General features: G+C 42.3%; 1 protein-coding gene across 3 annotated transcripts in view; it reads left to right on the forward strand.

Moving 5' to 3' along the window:
• Positions 1 to 231: 231 nt before the first annotated feature.
• The window catches only part of LOC308326512 (prolyl 4-hydroxylase subunit alpha-2-like), a 36,512-nt gene continuing 20,896 nt past the window's right edge, over positions 232 to 15,847 (forward strand). For 2 of the 3 annotated variants that reach the window (XM_080779418.1, XM_080779416.1), the window contains exons 1-4: positions 232 to 370; positions 11,057 to 11,159; positions 13,651 to 13,747; positions 15,630 to 15,781. In XM_080779418.1, coding sequence (XP_080635544.1) covers positions 11,075 to 11,159; positions 13,651 to 13,747; positions 15,630 to 15,781 — 334 coding nt within the window. In that variant the 5' untranslated portion in view covers positions 232 to 370; positions 11,057 to 11,074. Of the gene's footprint in view, positions 371 to 4,323; positions 4,454 to 11,056; positions 11,160 to 13,650; positions 13,748 to 15,629; positions 15,782 to 15,847 lie in introns of those variants that run through there. The other variant, XM_080779417.1, reaches the window with a different exon arrangement.

Below are 15,847 nucleotides of genomic sequence, written 5' to 3' on the forward strand. Positions count from 1 at the left end.
CTAGCAGCCAAAGTTACAGCAGCAAATATAGGGCAGCTGACATTTTTTGTATGGCTATAGCCAAAATACGTAGCCTATATTTTGTAACTATTGGTAAAGACCTACAATATACCAAAAGAATGTCCAACAATGTCCATATTTTTCCAGGATGATTGGTGCAGTAGGCAGCTAAGGAATGTTGCTGCGCATCTATTAGACGAACTGGGTTATTTATTCTCGACTGGCGACTGACTAACATAAGAGGAGGTTCTGTACGTGGCAGGGGGAGACTGAGGAGCGTGTCTTCTATTCCTTTAACCCCAAGGAGTCGACTATATTTTTGGACAGCGTTTAGGTGTGAAGTTAATCGTTCTGAAACAAGAAAATAAAGGTAAGTCTGGACTGTCATGGCACCATTTAACAGTATAACGTCAGAAGTGGCCACATGCATGCATGCTGACTGAGCTGTTGTCGTGAAAACATGCTGGAAAGGTTGTCAATATCAACAAGGTCCACTACATATTGTAGGTATAGCTGAGGTGTTGATTACTTTGATGTAGATTATTATGGCTTTATTGTGGAAAATAAACGGTAAACACGAGATTCTGTAGTCTAGCGGTGCTCCCGTCATTATGATTTCATATTATTGCTCGATCGCTTGTTGCAACGTATCGTTCAGGTATAGATTGGTGATATTGTAACGCCGCGAAAAGGGAAAGTTTTGAAAGTGCATGAGTGAACTTTTGTAACGGTGCGACTACTACTGACTATATCATTTAGCATTGTTCCTACAGCGAAATATGACATAAAAAGTCTATTTTCTGCTGAGAATCATTGACCAGACCAGCTACTCCTGCGTTTCCAGTGATTTCGTCTCCAGTCAGTAGGTTCTAGAGAAAGTCCTAGTTCCAGTACTTCTAGAAGCGTCCGTCTTGGGCTGACGTCACCGTGAGAGCTATTGTAGTCCTCCAGATGGGGATAAATTGAGCAGATGTGTACTCTGATTAATCTACTCTAGACTACTAGACCCTCGTCTCGGTGTTGTTTCTTGGCATTTATAACATTTTGAAAACGCTTATCTTATCTATATGGTGTAGTAATACTTTTACAAGATTCATTCATTCATACTTTTTTCCTTTAGACTTAATTAATACCTAATTGCATTTAGTGTTTTAAAAGGAATAAGTCATGAGGCATACTCATTCCTTCTGATATTTACTGTGGAGTGGAACACATATTTTCAAAGGCTTTATTGATACTTGGTGTCATAGAAGCATATACAAAGAAAGACAGAATTCTTAAGAGCATTCATCTGCAGTAAACAGTTGGGGTGCATGCATGGCCATAGCTTTTAGTGTGTGTGTATAGAGTGAGAGGCCAGTGTCTGTCTGATAACCAAAACAAAGTCACTGGTTTGGGTTTGCCTTGCCACCTGGCTCACCCATAGCCTACACTGTGTGCGTGCCGAAGTGTCCCTGAGCAAGACACATATTGTAACCATAGACTGTAAAAAATATGGACAAAGCGTTCCCCGGGTCTAACGTGAACGTAAAATGAAGCCTGTCAGTCCTTGAATTGTACATCGCCATCTTTCTAGATCCGTTTGGGCCCAGCTGGCCCATTGGCTGGCCCAGACAACGAGGCGGGACTTCCCCCCTTCTTCTTAGTTGGTTTTTATTTTGACTCGAGTGGGTGGGGAATCCCGATCATAGACTGTAACGGTAGCCACGCCCCTCAGAACATACGCGACTTTATGGTAATTTTTTTAATAAATGGGACCATCATTTTCCAAAAAGAATATTATGACATTAGAAATGAGACTTTAAACTAGTGACTGGAAGCAGAAAGTATTCATGACCATGTTTATTAAGGTAATACAGTCTAGGACGGTGAAGTTGGGCCCAAATACATGGACTTCTATGGGGATATGGGTTTTTTTGGGCCCAATGACAGCGCCACAACAGACCATTATATGAACTTTCAGGAAATCCATTTCCTCAGTGGCTTCACAAAATATCTGTTTGACTGCCCCCCTGATTGTAACCCCCAACAGCAACAGCACTCTTGAGTGCACATTAGCAGAGCAGCCACCAACTGGGTGAAACTGAAATCATGTGCACTGACTGGATCAGTGCACATTGCATAATAGAGCTTTCACTTCTCACCCATCCCCGATCCAGCATTCTAGCCTGTATCGTATCGGAGCCTTGGAGGCATTTCCAATCACCAGTGATAGGTTGCAGCAGGTGTTCTGAGCATTGGTTGGATGTCGGGGACGAGTAAAGGCTGGGGACGATGCTAGACGTCAGGGAAGGTACTGTTCTCAGCAGTGATTGGACGTCAGGGCAGGTGACAGGTTTTCTTTTCTCAGAAGGGATTGGACTGGCATGTTTTATCAGTAGTGATCAGGATTCTGAGCAGATGTTCTCTGCAGTGATCAGGATTCTGAGCAGATGTTCTCTGCAGTGATCAGGATTCTACTGGGCAGATGTTCTCTGCAGTGTTCAGGATTCTACTGGGCAGATGTTCTCTGCAGTGTTCAGGATTCTACTGGGCAGATGTTCTCTGCAGTGATCAGGATTCTGAGCAGATGTTCTCTGCAGTGATCAGGATTCTACTGGGCAGATGTTCTCTGCAGTGATCAGGATTCTGAGCAGATGTTCTCTGCAGTGATCAGGATTCTACTGGGCAGATGTTCTCTGCAGTGATCAGGATTCTACTGGGCAGATGTTCTCTGCAGTGATCAGGATTCTACTGGGCAGATGTTCTCTGCAGTGATCAGGATTCTACTGGGCAGACGTTCTCTGCCGTGACTTGAGGGAACATACATGGCAGGTGTTCTCAGAATAACACATTTTCTGTCTTTTGGAGCCCACTACATGTAAATAAATGTAAATCCCTCTCCCTTTTCTATCTACATTATCCACTAGGGTATACGTTGCAGAATTTCAAATAAAGCTAAATTTGGTCATGTTTATCAATTCTTTCTTTTTGGTGTGGCTATAAAAATGTTCCCGTTTTCACAGCCTTTGATGGTCTTGTCTGTGCAGCATATGTGTTGCACATATACAGTACATATTACAGTACATGTGCACCACCAGTAGTTTGTGTGCATGTGACGCATGCACATGCTTGTGTAAGCTAAGGCATGTGTGTTACGAACCAGAGACCTGGCCTGTCTGTCTCTCCTCATGTTAAAGAATGGCCTGCAATAACTAAATACCCACACCCTGTGGTTATTGATGTCTTTAAGACATGCTGAGGTGAAGCATGGCTAGCAGCTCTGTGCAAGATGACAGACAGCCAGTGATGCAACCTCAATCTGCCTGCCACGTCAAAAGTCAAAACTACCCCCTAGCAGACCTGAAGCCAATTCTACAGATGTCTTCTAAATGCCAAGCAGTTTTATGAAACACTTGTGTTGCTTTATCAGTGGTTCTCAATCATTTCCATGTCTAGGACCCCCAAAAGCTGGCCTCCGACCCCCCATCTCTTCTCAAAATGTTTTGTTCCAGACAGAGACCCGAAGAAGCAAAGATTTGAGTTAAAATCTTCGCTTATTCAAAAAATAAATATATAAAATACAAAGATTTACACACATTTTACACACCATTAGGAACTCCAGTTCCTATGGTCAGCTATACAGCTTTTCATTGACCGCTAGCGTTCATGCAATGATATTCATACTATCTGTCACATTTTAGTGTCCATGGTGTACTATATACTGTAGGTATTCATTGTCTTAATGTCTGTAATGTCCCTTTAATTTTTGTTATTGCATACCTGCAAAAAAAAACACTCTTGGTTTAGTTTCAAAATTCAGTTGCGTTCTCTCCTCTCGTGTCTGATGTTGTTTTAGGAACATTATGTTAAAAATTATGAACCCCATTCCTAATCCATACTAAGGCTTATCACTGTATGTTTCTCTCTGGGAATGTAGAGTCAGGCATGGTGTTTAGACTTTTAGCATTCCTACTTTCTCTAGTGTCTCTAAACAACTATCCTCTCTCTCTCAATTCATTGCAATTTAAATGAAGTTGAAGTAAAACTAAAATGCACTAAATCGCGGCGAGTTGGTAAACTGGCAAGTTCTCCGGATACCCAGCCAAAATATGTTAAAAATGCTGTTGGAGCAGAGAGAGTGAACTTCAGTGAAGGTACAGGACCCCAGAGGTGGTGGGGGTGGGGGAGGGGGATTAAATCATGAAGCAATACGCCCACAGTGCACACAAGTGTGTTTTCATAGTTTTACCTGTGAACTGGTAGACAATCATCACAGCACAGGGTCTTTTTTTAAAGATATTTCTTTGCGGCTTATGCCTTTTATTGGTTTTTTGAAGGGACAGACAGTAGGCTGACAGGAAACGGGAGAGATGGGGGAAGACATGCAGTAAAGGCCGTGTCGGGCTCGGGAGTCGAACCTGCGGTGCCCAGACGGTTACGCCACCGCCTGGGCCTCAGCACAGGGGTTTAAGTAAATATAAAATCTTAATGGTCAGGTTAACTTTACTTTACTTTATTCATTTATTTCGATGGGACAAGCATATTCATGAACATTACAACCAAATGGAACGTAAAGATGCTACATTTCATCCATTTCAAACATACATACAGTGTACATGAAACAATGTAAAAGGTGCATCTATGTAGTTTATCAGCGTTTTAATGGGCAATACAGAATTACAAGTAAAGTAACTTGTGCATAAAGTGCATCATTGCTTTCAAGTAATATAGGATATGCTGTCATGGTTAAAGAGCGTTCACTACTAGGGTATAGCTTCCACTGCCTTCCAGCAACATTGTGCCCCATCATGTTACTGTGACTAAAATAACTATCGTCATTAAAACAGTGAATGAAGGGTTATTGTTAATTCACACAGGGAGTCAGTTAATAGCCTAAATAAGGGAGATTGTCTCGCTCATTGAAAATGAAGACATTGCTGACTTTGCAGTAGCATTTTTGCCATGTGGCTTCTTAGGCTATCAGTCTGCAAATGGGTCATATTTTTCTAATCAGATATGACCTCTCCAATCTTATATTAATGACTTTTGAAGAGACGCAGCATGTGGGGTGAGTTATTTATTTAGAAACCGTTCTAGGGTAAAACATGCAGTAATCCTGGTCTCTAAACTGCCTCCCCCTGGCCAGCCGGGGCACCTGATGGAGGGGAAAGGAACTGGTTGTAATAACGTGTTCCTTCCACGCGCTACGTCCAAACAGGGAATCCCCCATCCCCTGTCAGGTGTAAAGGAGCAGCTTGGACACTCATGCATGAAGGAAGCATGAGTTCAAGTCCGTTGCTCTCCCCAGGTTGGCAGAGGGTGTGTAGAGCCCAGGATCACATTAATATATAATTGACACGGGGGTGAAATATGGGTTACAAAATCGTGGGATAAAACATTTAGGGGGAAAAAAAGAAACCGTTCTATTGCCTCACAATTACTTATGCCTCAAGGTATTTAAAATAAATGATTTACATATTGAGAACATAAGTCAACCTGCTTATGACACACATGAACTGTGCAGGGGGAAAAAATGTTCCAACAGGCTTTGTAGCCTAGGGCTATGTGTACTGTAGGTGTGTCAGAGTTTGTGTTACAGTATGACTATGAAATCACGGTCAAACGGGTAGAATAACAAGCACTGCAAATTATCAGATTTAGCGCTACATCCACTTCCAAAACTGTGGACTAACAAACGGTTTATTTGAGTTCCCAATTACCCCAGACTTAGATTTAGCATAACATTCTGTTTTTGAATGCACTGTACTGTATAACCTACATGCTCACGTTTTTAACAACTTAATGGGATGGCACTGACCGAGTCTTTTGACCTCTGTCCCTCCGGGTTAGCCCCTGTCGACTGGGTCCAGCCGAACCGAGCAACAGGCAACCGGCCAGCGCAGCTGGTGGAGATTAAACCCGCTGAGTAATCATTTCCTGTGAAAACGTGGGCTTAATGCTTAATATAAACCGTTACCGCTAACCGTGGGTCCTGGCAGTATGGTCAAAGCCAGGGAGTAATATAGGGTAGGTTGGTTTTCTGCTGTCCCATCCCATCCATGTCGTTAATTTGGGTCTGGTCTACAAGGCACGAGATGGGCAGACAGAAGACTTAATTATAGAGAGTAGGAAAAGTCAACTGCAAAAACACTGGGCCTGGATTCACTTTTATAGGAAAGGTTGTGATCTGTTTTATTGGAGAGCTGGAAAAAATTAACGGGCGATGCGGTGGCACACACTGAGAAATGTTTTGTAATTAGTCATCATTAGCCGTCTGCTGTATTGGTCATGGATGTGCGGTGCCAGGCAAGCATCAGGACGTCGGAAATGGTTGTGAAATCCAGGAATGTAATCTAATGCTAGAAGAGAGCCTGCAACAACAATCTTGGCAGTAGCTTTATTGTTAATGCTACATGATATGGTTCACTAATGTCCACGGGAGAGAGGTTTGGCCTTCCTTAATTAATTCAAGATGAATGGTTGCGTTTACCCATTTGCATAGTGCTGTCCATTGTGTGTCTTTTCACTTGTACTCCCATGTACTCCCATCTGTGTCCTATTGCATGTGGCGCATTGTTCATCAGTGCTGAAACTAATTCCACTGGCCTGGCTGTGTGACAGGGAAAGAACTTGAATTGGGCAGTACTGTAGTAGAGCATATCCATCCACCGTGTAAGATACAGAGCCTGACTGATACCAGGTATACAGTATAATATGGATATGTACTATGTAGAGTCTTTAATCCATTTTGGTGTTTCAAGCATTATGTTATACTTTAGCTATTGGAAAATAACAGATCTACAAGCTCATAGCGTGGCATGAGTGCCGCACTATGAGCTTGTAGGTCTGCTTTTTTTTTTGAAAAATCGTGAAAATGTGCCTCAAATCTTTGAATATATATATATATATATTCTTTCAGAGTTTCAAATTTTAACTAAAATCTTTGCTTCTGGGGGGTCCCTGGAACAACATATTTTCAGATGGGGGTCGGCGGCATATCACATATAATTTTTGGGGTCCTTGACATATTGAGAACCACACTGATATAGAAACATGAGGTTTTTCAGAAAAAATACATTTTTAAATCTTCGACGTCAGGTCTAAATGGGTTAAACAATGAGTATGACAACGATGAATGAGTCTCACAACAGTTATCTTTCACAGGCACCTGTCTAATTCAGTCTACTGTACGTACATCCAGTCCATGTGCAAGTCACAAGTGTGCCAGATTCAAGCAGGCATGGTCTGACTACATTGTACAGTAAGACCATGCCTGCTTGACATCTTGAAGACTCTGCAAGATATGTGATATTTGTTGTTGTAAATGATACAAAAATAAAATATATAGGAATGTGAGAGTCAGAGGAAATGCTAGTTTTAAATGATGGAGCACTTTATTGAACATTTATTCAAAAGGATAAAAGCACAAATAGTCTAAAGGCTTGTTTCCATTGTCATCCTTATTACGGGATAAGACCAAAGAAAAAATAATCTCCAAAAAGAAAGAAAAAAGTAGGCTTTAGGGTTTTGGTTGGTAGGTCTTGGTATGTATGCCATGGAAAGGTTTGAATTCACACTGACTTTCTATAACTTGTAAGCCATTTAACATCCACATGCCGCTGTAGGTAAAGGCTATTTGGGTTAGTAGTAGTCTGGTCCTCTCCACAATGCTGCTGTGTGAAATCGGAGAACGGTGATACATTTTATTCTGCACCAAGTCAAACTGGAAAACATTACGAGCGCACATATTACACACGCAAGTAGGCATTCAACTGTTGAACTTGGGGGTAGGCATTCAACTGTTGAACTTGGGGTCAGGGAGGACATAGTCTCGCCTCTAAGGAAACTAATATAAATGAAGGAACGCTCCACCGCAACTAATATTCGTATGTTTAATATTTAACCACTTACTGTAAGCCCTACATTACATAATACTTTGTGGTCTGACGAAATAGCGAAGATCTGCTATTTTTTCATACCGTTCCATTCTGTCCCATTTCATTAATGCATTCCTTTCGGCTCCATTCTGTTCTGACAGGCCACACAGGATGGAGATGGGGATACGTGTTGGACTCTACTTGTAATGTTTACCACAACTGTCTCTATCTCATCCTCCGCCCCTCCCTGTGGACACAGATTACACTATGACCCATGATGGATATCTGCCTCTTGGAAGCCTATCGCTGTGTCTCGCATGTTCCCTTAACAGATCGTTAGCAAATAACATGTATTGTCAGAACCTACTAAGTGGATTCCTTGGAGAGGTTCCCATTCTCGTAATAGCACAAACGTATCGCAGTACGTTTTTGGTTTATAGAAAGTCAGGTAATGTTTTGTCAGCAGCTGTCGCATAAATCATATCTTATTCTTTCCCAACTCGAGCAAAGCCTTGTGACTGTATCATTAACGTAATAACAGATGTTTGGTGATGTGTGCGTGTTGTCGTGTGTGCTTAAGAAAGACGAGCAACAGTAAGCAGCAATCATTGAGGAATGATGCGGTAAAACATAGTTGGATTTAGAGACACTGTAGTGAAAGTCAAGGAATGCTAGCCTGTTTCACACCTAAATCCACAACGATTTCTCCCCTTTTCCCTCAGGCATGGATACAAGGATATCCTAGTGAAATCTACGGTAGTTAACATGGCTATTGATTATATGCTTAGTGATTGTTCCATCAATCAAATACTTGTAGATCTGCTATTTTTGAATAGCCAAAGTATACAATAATAGTTAAACTGATTTTGGTTATATATTAATCAGTTATGCTGGGGGACCCCTGTAACCCCTTCAAGAATCCCTGGGGACCCCAATTTGAGAACTAGTGGTGTAGTGTGTCGTGTGTGTCCCCCCGTCCCCCCCAGTCATTAAAGAAAAAAAAATAACACTCTTCTCTTAATGGTGCTGGAAAATCAATGCCAGCCTACATAAAACAAGGTAAAAAAAAGCTCTTGTTTTACATAGGCTACTACTAGTACAATAGGATTCAGGAAAGGAATCTGCGAAGTTGCGCTTGAGAACCGTTGTCAGATCCTTTCATTCTTCTGCAGAAGGTGAACTGAGGTTTTGTGGAAGCAAAACGAAAACGATGCAGCCGCTGCTTCAATTCATCTTAAATAACAGATATGAGGAACAACAGATGGATCCCAGCTAGTGGTCCAAGAGTGTTGGATAGCTGCCATGTGATGATTTCACTGTCTGTCCGCTATTTATGGAGCTCTGTCTTGTCTGCTATTTATGGAGCTCTTGTCATTGTGAAAATCCATTATTTATGTAGCCAGTATCTTTTTCACACTAGAAAAAAATGATTTAAGAAACCGAGGGCTGGCCCAGGCAACGTGGCAACATGTGTATTGGACTCTTGACAGTTCTGATGGCTCTAATAAATGCTGCATTGAATCAGGGAACACTGGACAGCACTCCCAAATCCCAATTAATATCTGTCTGTGTGTTGCCACATAAACATGTTTGTGCTTCCTCAAAAAAATAAAAATAAATGCTGTATAAGTAAAAAATAAACCAAGATTGATGACGCATCATTGTGAATCGGATCTGACCTTTAGTTTAGTCAAAGGATCAATAGAGATACATTTTGTCTTATAATATCACAATAATTATAATGTAAAATAATGATTGACTATTTTATTAGACAATATAAAAATGCCAACAGCACAAGGTGCAGTCAGGCCTTTTGGTCCAAAAGGATTTCCGAAGAAAGAGAGAAGAGAGGGGAAGGATTCACCAGGTTGAAAGAGCTTTACACTTTACAGTGTAGAAGGAAGGAAGGAAGGACGGGACAATGACATGACATACAAATACCACCACAGGAGCTTGTGACAGTATGAAGCATGCACAGTGACGGTGCACATCCCACAGTGGTGCTCATTAAACTGGATAACGTTGACAGACTAGTTTGTGACTCCCTCAGTGCATTTGTCCCCTCTTTGTTCTTTTTCTGTAACAATCAACGCCTTGATGTTATTGAGACAAAGTGTCTCAGTCCACTAATGACCCATTTAGACGGAGCTCAGTGGAAACTATGAAACGGCATGCCCACGTCTTTACAATGTCTGTTAATTCCGCGAGGAAATGCATCATCATCCAGAAGCTTGCCTGTTTGGTATTTGTAAGTGTGGTTGTATGATTGAAGATGCAGTATATGTGAGCAGTATAGCCTGCTAGACTAAATAAAGTGTGCATCAAAAGTCATACGACCAGAATATGGAACAATTTCCGTCAACAACGACTTACAACGGCCATACAATCTGAGGCTCTTTGCTGCATGTTCTCTCTCTCTCTCTCTCTCTCTCTCTCTCTCTCTCTCTCTCTCTCTCTCTCAATGTTACTATTGGAAATATTAACATAAATGCTGCAAATAATAAAATAAAAATAATCAGAATGAGTTATTTTAAATAACTCCTACTTTTTAAAGGACCACTTCACCACCACTTTTCAACCTATCTTCATAATAGGTCCTCACTAATAATCATGATAAAATGGCACGATTTCTGTCCTGTGTCTCATAGGAGGGCTGTCTGCAGTTTAGAAACTGTCTTCCAGTGACATCATTAGGCAGATTCTTTTTAAACAAGATCTTTTTACAAAAATGTTTAGATTTTCATTATCGTGAGAATGATATGGCTTCCATTTTCAGGACTAGTAACCCTGCAGTATCTATTAGCTTGTATTCCCCATCGATGATGTCACTGGAAGACGGTTTCTGAACTGCCCACAGCCCTCCTATGAGACACAGACTCGGTAGAAAAAAATTGCGCCATTTTTTTCATGATTATTTGTGAGGACCAGGTTGAAAAGTGGTGAAGTGGTCCTTTAATGTTAACACTTAAAAATGCATTTAATTTCTGATTGGTTATAGCCTGATTCCAGACAAATCTGGTTGGCTCGTCACCACTTCGGCTGTGAAGTCCCCCCACAATTGAGAGGGGCCAGACTTAATCTGCCACGGGCAATATGAAGGATGAATGCTGGCTATGCAAGGAGCATTGTCCGGAGCATTGTCCTTTGTCGCTTTGTTTGTGGCCTCATCACCCTCATGTGGCTGTGTCTAATTACAGGTGATCACAGGAAGCAGAATGAGGAGGTGCTTGTCTCTCATCTCCTGGGCTGTGCTCTGCTGCTGCAGCTGGACTGTACAGGCAGAGGTCTTCACCTCCATAGGTAGGCCTCTCTCAGTGTGTAGGATAATGGATAATGCCAGTTGGCCTGTTTAAACCCAAATCGTATAGTACTACTGAATGGCCAGTTCTGTGCAGAATGTGTGGACACAAAAAGGATATTTATATCATAGGAGAAGTCTGAATTTAAGAATGCACTACTGTCTTTTGTTGACCAGACTGAGGTTTCAGAGGGAGGACCTGTCTGGACTTTTCAAAACCAAAGAATCCCTGTAGAATGTGAACTTGGCTCCCTTAGCCAAGTTCTCATACAAGCTGTCTTCTCTCTGTAGCCGTCACAGAAGAAATATTACGTATTTGTAGAGCACCATCATAACAAGTTTCATTGCATTTTATGCTTACTTTATATCTAATATCTTAATAAGTCCTGCTGTGGAACCAACGCTATCCAGTTGCACAAACGTTTCTTTTAGAACAAGTATCACACTAGCCTCAGCAGCCTGCCTCCTGTTGGCTGACACTATCGCTATAAAAGCATTGTGTTTGACTACGGCACTGTGTGTAAAAGAACACAGTGCTGTGTGATCAAGGGCGGCCTTAGGAATCTGGAGGCCCGTTTCAAGATCAAATATGAGGCCCCCATATACCTATGACATAATTATTTTGTTGATATAGCCGTATTGATACAAATAGTTTGACTGTTCCATATTACACGCAGCCATTACTCTCGACAATTAGCAACAGCAACACCTCTCCTCATCCTGTCGTCCCTTTACAATTAAAGTGTCTCCCCTTTACCTCTCAATGCCGCACATTTTACCAGGTTATTAACATAAAATAGGTTTAACATTACCATTAACATTGTGGGAGAGAGCAAGGCAGTGAGTGAGCGAGAGAGTGGCAGGGGTTGACTGACGCCTGACGTTCAGTTGGAGCTTGGAGCCCCCCTGAGGGTGGAGTCCCCCCCCCCCCCCCCCCCCCTGAGGGTGGAGCCCCCCCCCCCTGAGGGTGGAGTCCCCCCCCCCCCCCCCCCCCCCCTGAGGGTGGAGGCCCGTTTCAATTGAAACTGGTGAAACATACTTAAGGCCTCCTATGTGTGTGATTGTGCTTTCTCCGTGGTGACCACCGTGTTTCCATGGCATTGTTTACACCACTACTGCGTCAGCAGTAACCTACTCGCTTCAAAGGCTCCAGACTATGTCCTCACAGTGAAATACTATACAGTCTTGGGGCACGGTAGTGCTGCCACCTCACAGCTAGAAGGTCCTGGGTTCGATTCCCGCTGGGGACGCTGTTGGTGCTGGGGGGGCGTGTTCTCTCCTACCGCGTCATCAGTGCCCATACCCGAGGCGGGGTTGGCGAAAGGGCCTTTCTGTGTGGAGTTTGCATGTTCTCCCCGTGTCCCCTAGGGTAGGTACCCTCACAAAAAACATGCAGTAATCCTGGTCTCTAAACTACCTCCCCCTGGCCAGCCGGGGTGCCTGATGGAGGGGAAAGGAACTGGTTGTAATAACGTGTTCCTTCCACGGGCTACGTCCAAACAGGGAATCCCCTGTCAGGTGTAAAGGAGCAACTTGGACACTCATGCATGAAGGAAGCATGAGTTCAAGTCCGTTGCTCTCCCCAGGTTGGCAGAGGGTGTGTAGAGCCCAGGATCACATTATATAATTGACACGGGGGTGAAATATGGGTTACAAAATCGTGACGCAGAGACGCAGCATGTGGCGTGAGTTATTTATTTAGAAACCGTTCTAGGGTAGGTACTCTCACAAAATACATGCAGTAATCCTGGTCTCTAAACTGCCTCCCCCTGGCCAGCCGGGGCACCTGATGGAGGGGAAAGGAACTGGTCGGAATAACGTGTTCCTTCCACACGCTACGTCCGGCCGGGGAAACCCTCCCCTGTCAGGTGAAAAGAAGCAGCTTGGACTCCTCATGCCCCCCAGGTTGGCAGAGGAAGTGTAGCGCCCAGGATTACATTAGATAATTGACACTGGTTGAAAAAATGGGTTCAAAAATCATGGGATAAAATTTAAATAAAAATAAATAAATACTATACAGCCCAGTACAAAGAGGTTTAGAACAGAACGCTGTTACTCAAAGAGAATCTTTGGTATGGAAATGTTCATACCCATAAATCCATTTTACGGGCCATGATGGTACCAAAGGAATGAGCCACTGCCACATGAAGCATTCTCTCAGAACTATGGCGGTCAATTAATTCTCTCACTTGTTGGATTATGAACACTATAAAACAACATGCAGCTTTCAACTAATGCTTTAATGCAGAGCAACTTAAATTGTGCAGAAATCCCAATGTGGTTTTGGGATCCGTACATACATGATACAAACAATACTCGACATATTTTGTCTTTAAATTATTTCATATCACTGATTCTATCAAAAAGTATAGATTAACAAACCAGAACACATTACCTTTTTTTTTTAGGTGCATGAGTTCTTCAGTGTCTTCAGTGTCAAGTTGGTCGCACCGTACTCATTTCTCCCTCTGTCACTGTTTCTCCCTCTCTCAGGCCAGATGACAGATCTGATCTACACAGAGAAAGAGCTCGTTAAGTCTCTGAAGGAGTACATCAAAGCTGAGGAGACCAAGCTGGCTGCCGTCAAGAGGTACTGTACAAACGCCCTAAGAGAGTCTCTCTGTACTCGGAACCTGGGCTCCACGCAAAAATCTGTCCAGTGTAACTAAAATGTTTCATTGGTTTGCACCAGTGCACCTTACATTTAGTACAGGTAGGTCTATGTATGCACCCGTATGAAAAGGTTAGGTGCACCAGTGCAAACAACTGTAATAACTATAATAGAACTACTATGCAACTAAAATAAACTTAACAGAAATGCATTTAAACTATTATTGGACAAACAGGACAATAGACCAACCAACCAACCAATACACAATACACCAACGACCAACCAACCAACCAACCAATACAACTGGACCAATTAACTAACCAACCAACCAATACACAATATACCGGCTGTTTGATTGACAGCCAATCCTACCTACCTACACGCACACACACAGTCACCAGGCACTTGATTCAGGAGTGGTGGATTATAATGGCCCTCCTAAAGGCCTCACCGAGGTTTATTGAGCTTCCTCCTCACGGAGGACACAGGCTGGGGCGCTAACACATACTGCTCACCCGTCTCTCCGGTGGTCACCAGACTATACCCGGTTATCACATAGTCTATTCCTATGAGTCACTATAAATAGAATAACTATAACTAAAAATACATTTTTACAAATGCATATGTTTTTCATAACTAAGAACCACAGCAAAGCAGTGGACAAATGTTTCCAGAAAGACGAGATCACAATTTAATTGTAATTGAATATTGTTTGCCTTGTAGTCTTTGTCTATAGACCAATTCCGTAGCGGTTTCATGGTCGCAGCCTATACGTATTTCCTGTAGGCGGACTCGACGTAGCTGCGGGGTTTAAACCCTCACCAGGCGCATCTCTTCCACTACAGTGAACGGCAGAGTGACTGATGTTAGTTTGCCTCAAACTTTACTCTTTTACCTGCTTTTTTACTAACACTAACATTACAAAGATGTCCAGAACATCGAGATGAACCTGTGTAGTTTATGGCTGCTCCAACAGTAGTGGTAACATAAAAAATAAATAAATACGGAATGTCAAAATATCCGCTGCGGTGGCTGAGACCAGAGCCATTGAGTAATGTTTGAGACAAAGCAGTGAAAGGTCCTGAAAGATACATAATGTCAGTCTTACCCAATACCCAATCTTTCTGTTTTATGAACACAAGGCTGCTGTATTTTATACCTCATATTAAGCATTTAAAGTATGAGGTATAAATTACAGCAGCCTTGTGTTAATGAAACGGAAAGATTAGAAATGGAAAAGTTGGGCTTTTTTTCTCCTATCAAAGATACTATCAGTCCTTCTGTCAATGAGTGTCTTTAGTGGTCACCAGTTTAGGCTTTGGGTGCCAATTCTCCAATTATAAAAAAAGAAATAAATTGTAATTATATTATGCATGTAATTTGCATGTCATCACCTGTACACCAGATTAGATATGGATTAAAAATAATAAAAATAAAAATGAGGGAGCACTTCTTGTCGTCCGTGGCATCCGGTCCATAATTGGCAATTAGACGTCTTGTCGTTTATGGCTCTTGAACTGTTTTAATAGAGGTATTAAGTCACAGCTACGAGGGAATCGGTATGGTTATCACGCATAATAATGCACCTGAAAGTAATGAATGTCCTGCTTCATTTCTTTAGCTTCTCTTTCCTGGCCTCTCCCCCTTTTTAAGTATGTTTGTAGTTGCTGTTGATTATTTGGTTTTCCCTAATAATTGAGCAAGTAGGCCTACATTATATTGTGGAATTCCTAAAAAAAAAAACTATATTCAGTCATTATGAGCTCAGACAACGAATATAAAGTCATGTCCTCTCTCTCAGTTGGGCCAACAGACTGGACACCCTGACCAAACTAATATAAAGTCATGTCCTCTCTCTCAGATGGGCCAACAGACTGGACACCCTGACCAAAGTGTCCACTTCAGACCCAGAGGGTTTCCTGGGACATCCTGTCAACGCATACAAGCTGATGAAGAGACTCAACACGGAGTGGACTGAACTGGAGACCCTGGTACTCCAGGACCCTTCTGACGGTATGGAAAACAGGACTTAACCTGTCACCCATTTACGGTGGAATTGATTTTAAAACGTAATCACTT

Source organism: Protomyctophum bolini (genome assembly GCF_963924005.1).
Source record: "Protomyctophum bolini genome assembly, chromosome: 13".
Lineage (NCBI taxonomy): Eukaryota > Metazoa > Chordata > Actinopteri > Myctophiformes > Myctophidae > Protomyctophum > Protomyctophum bolini.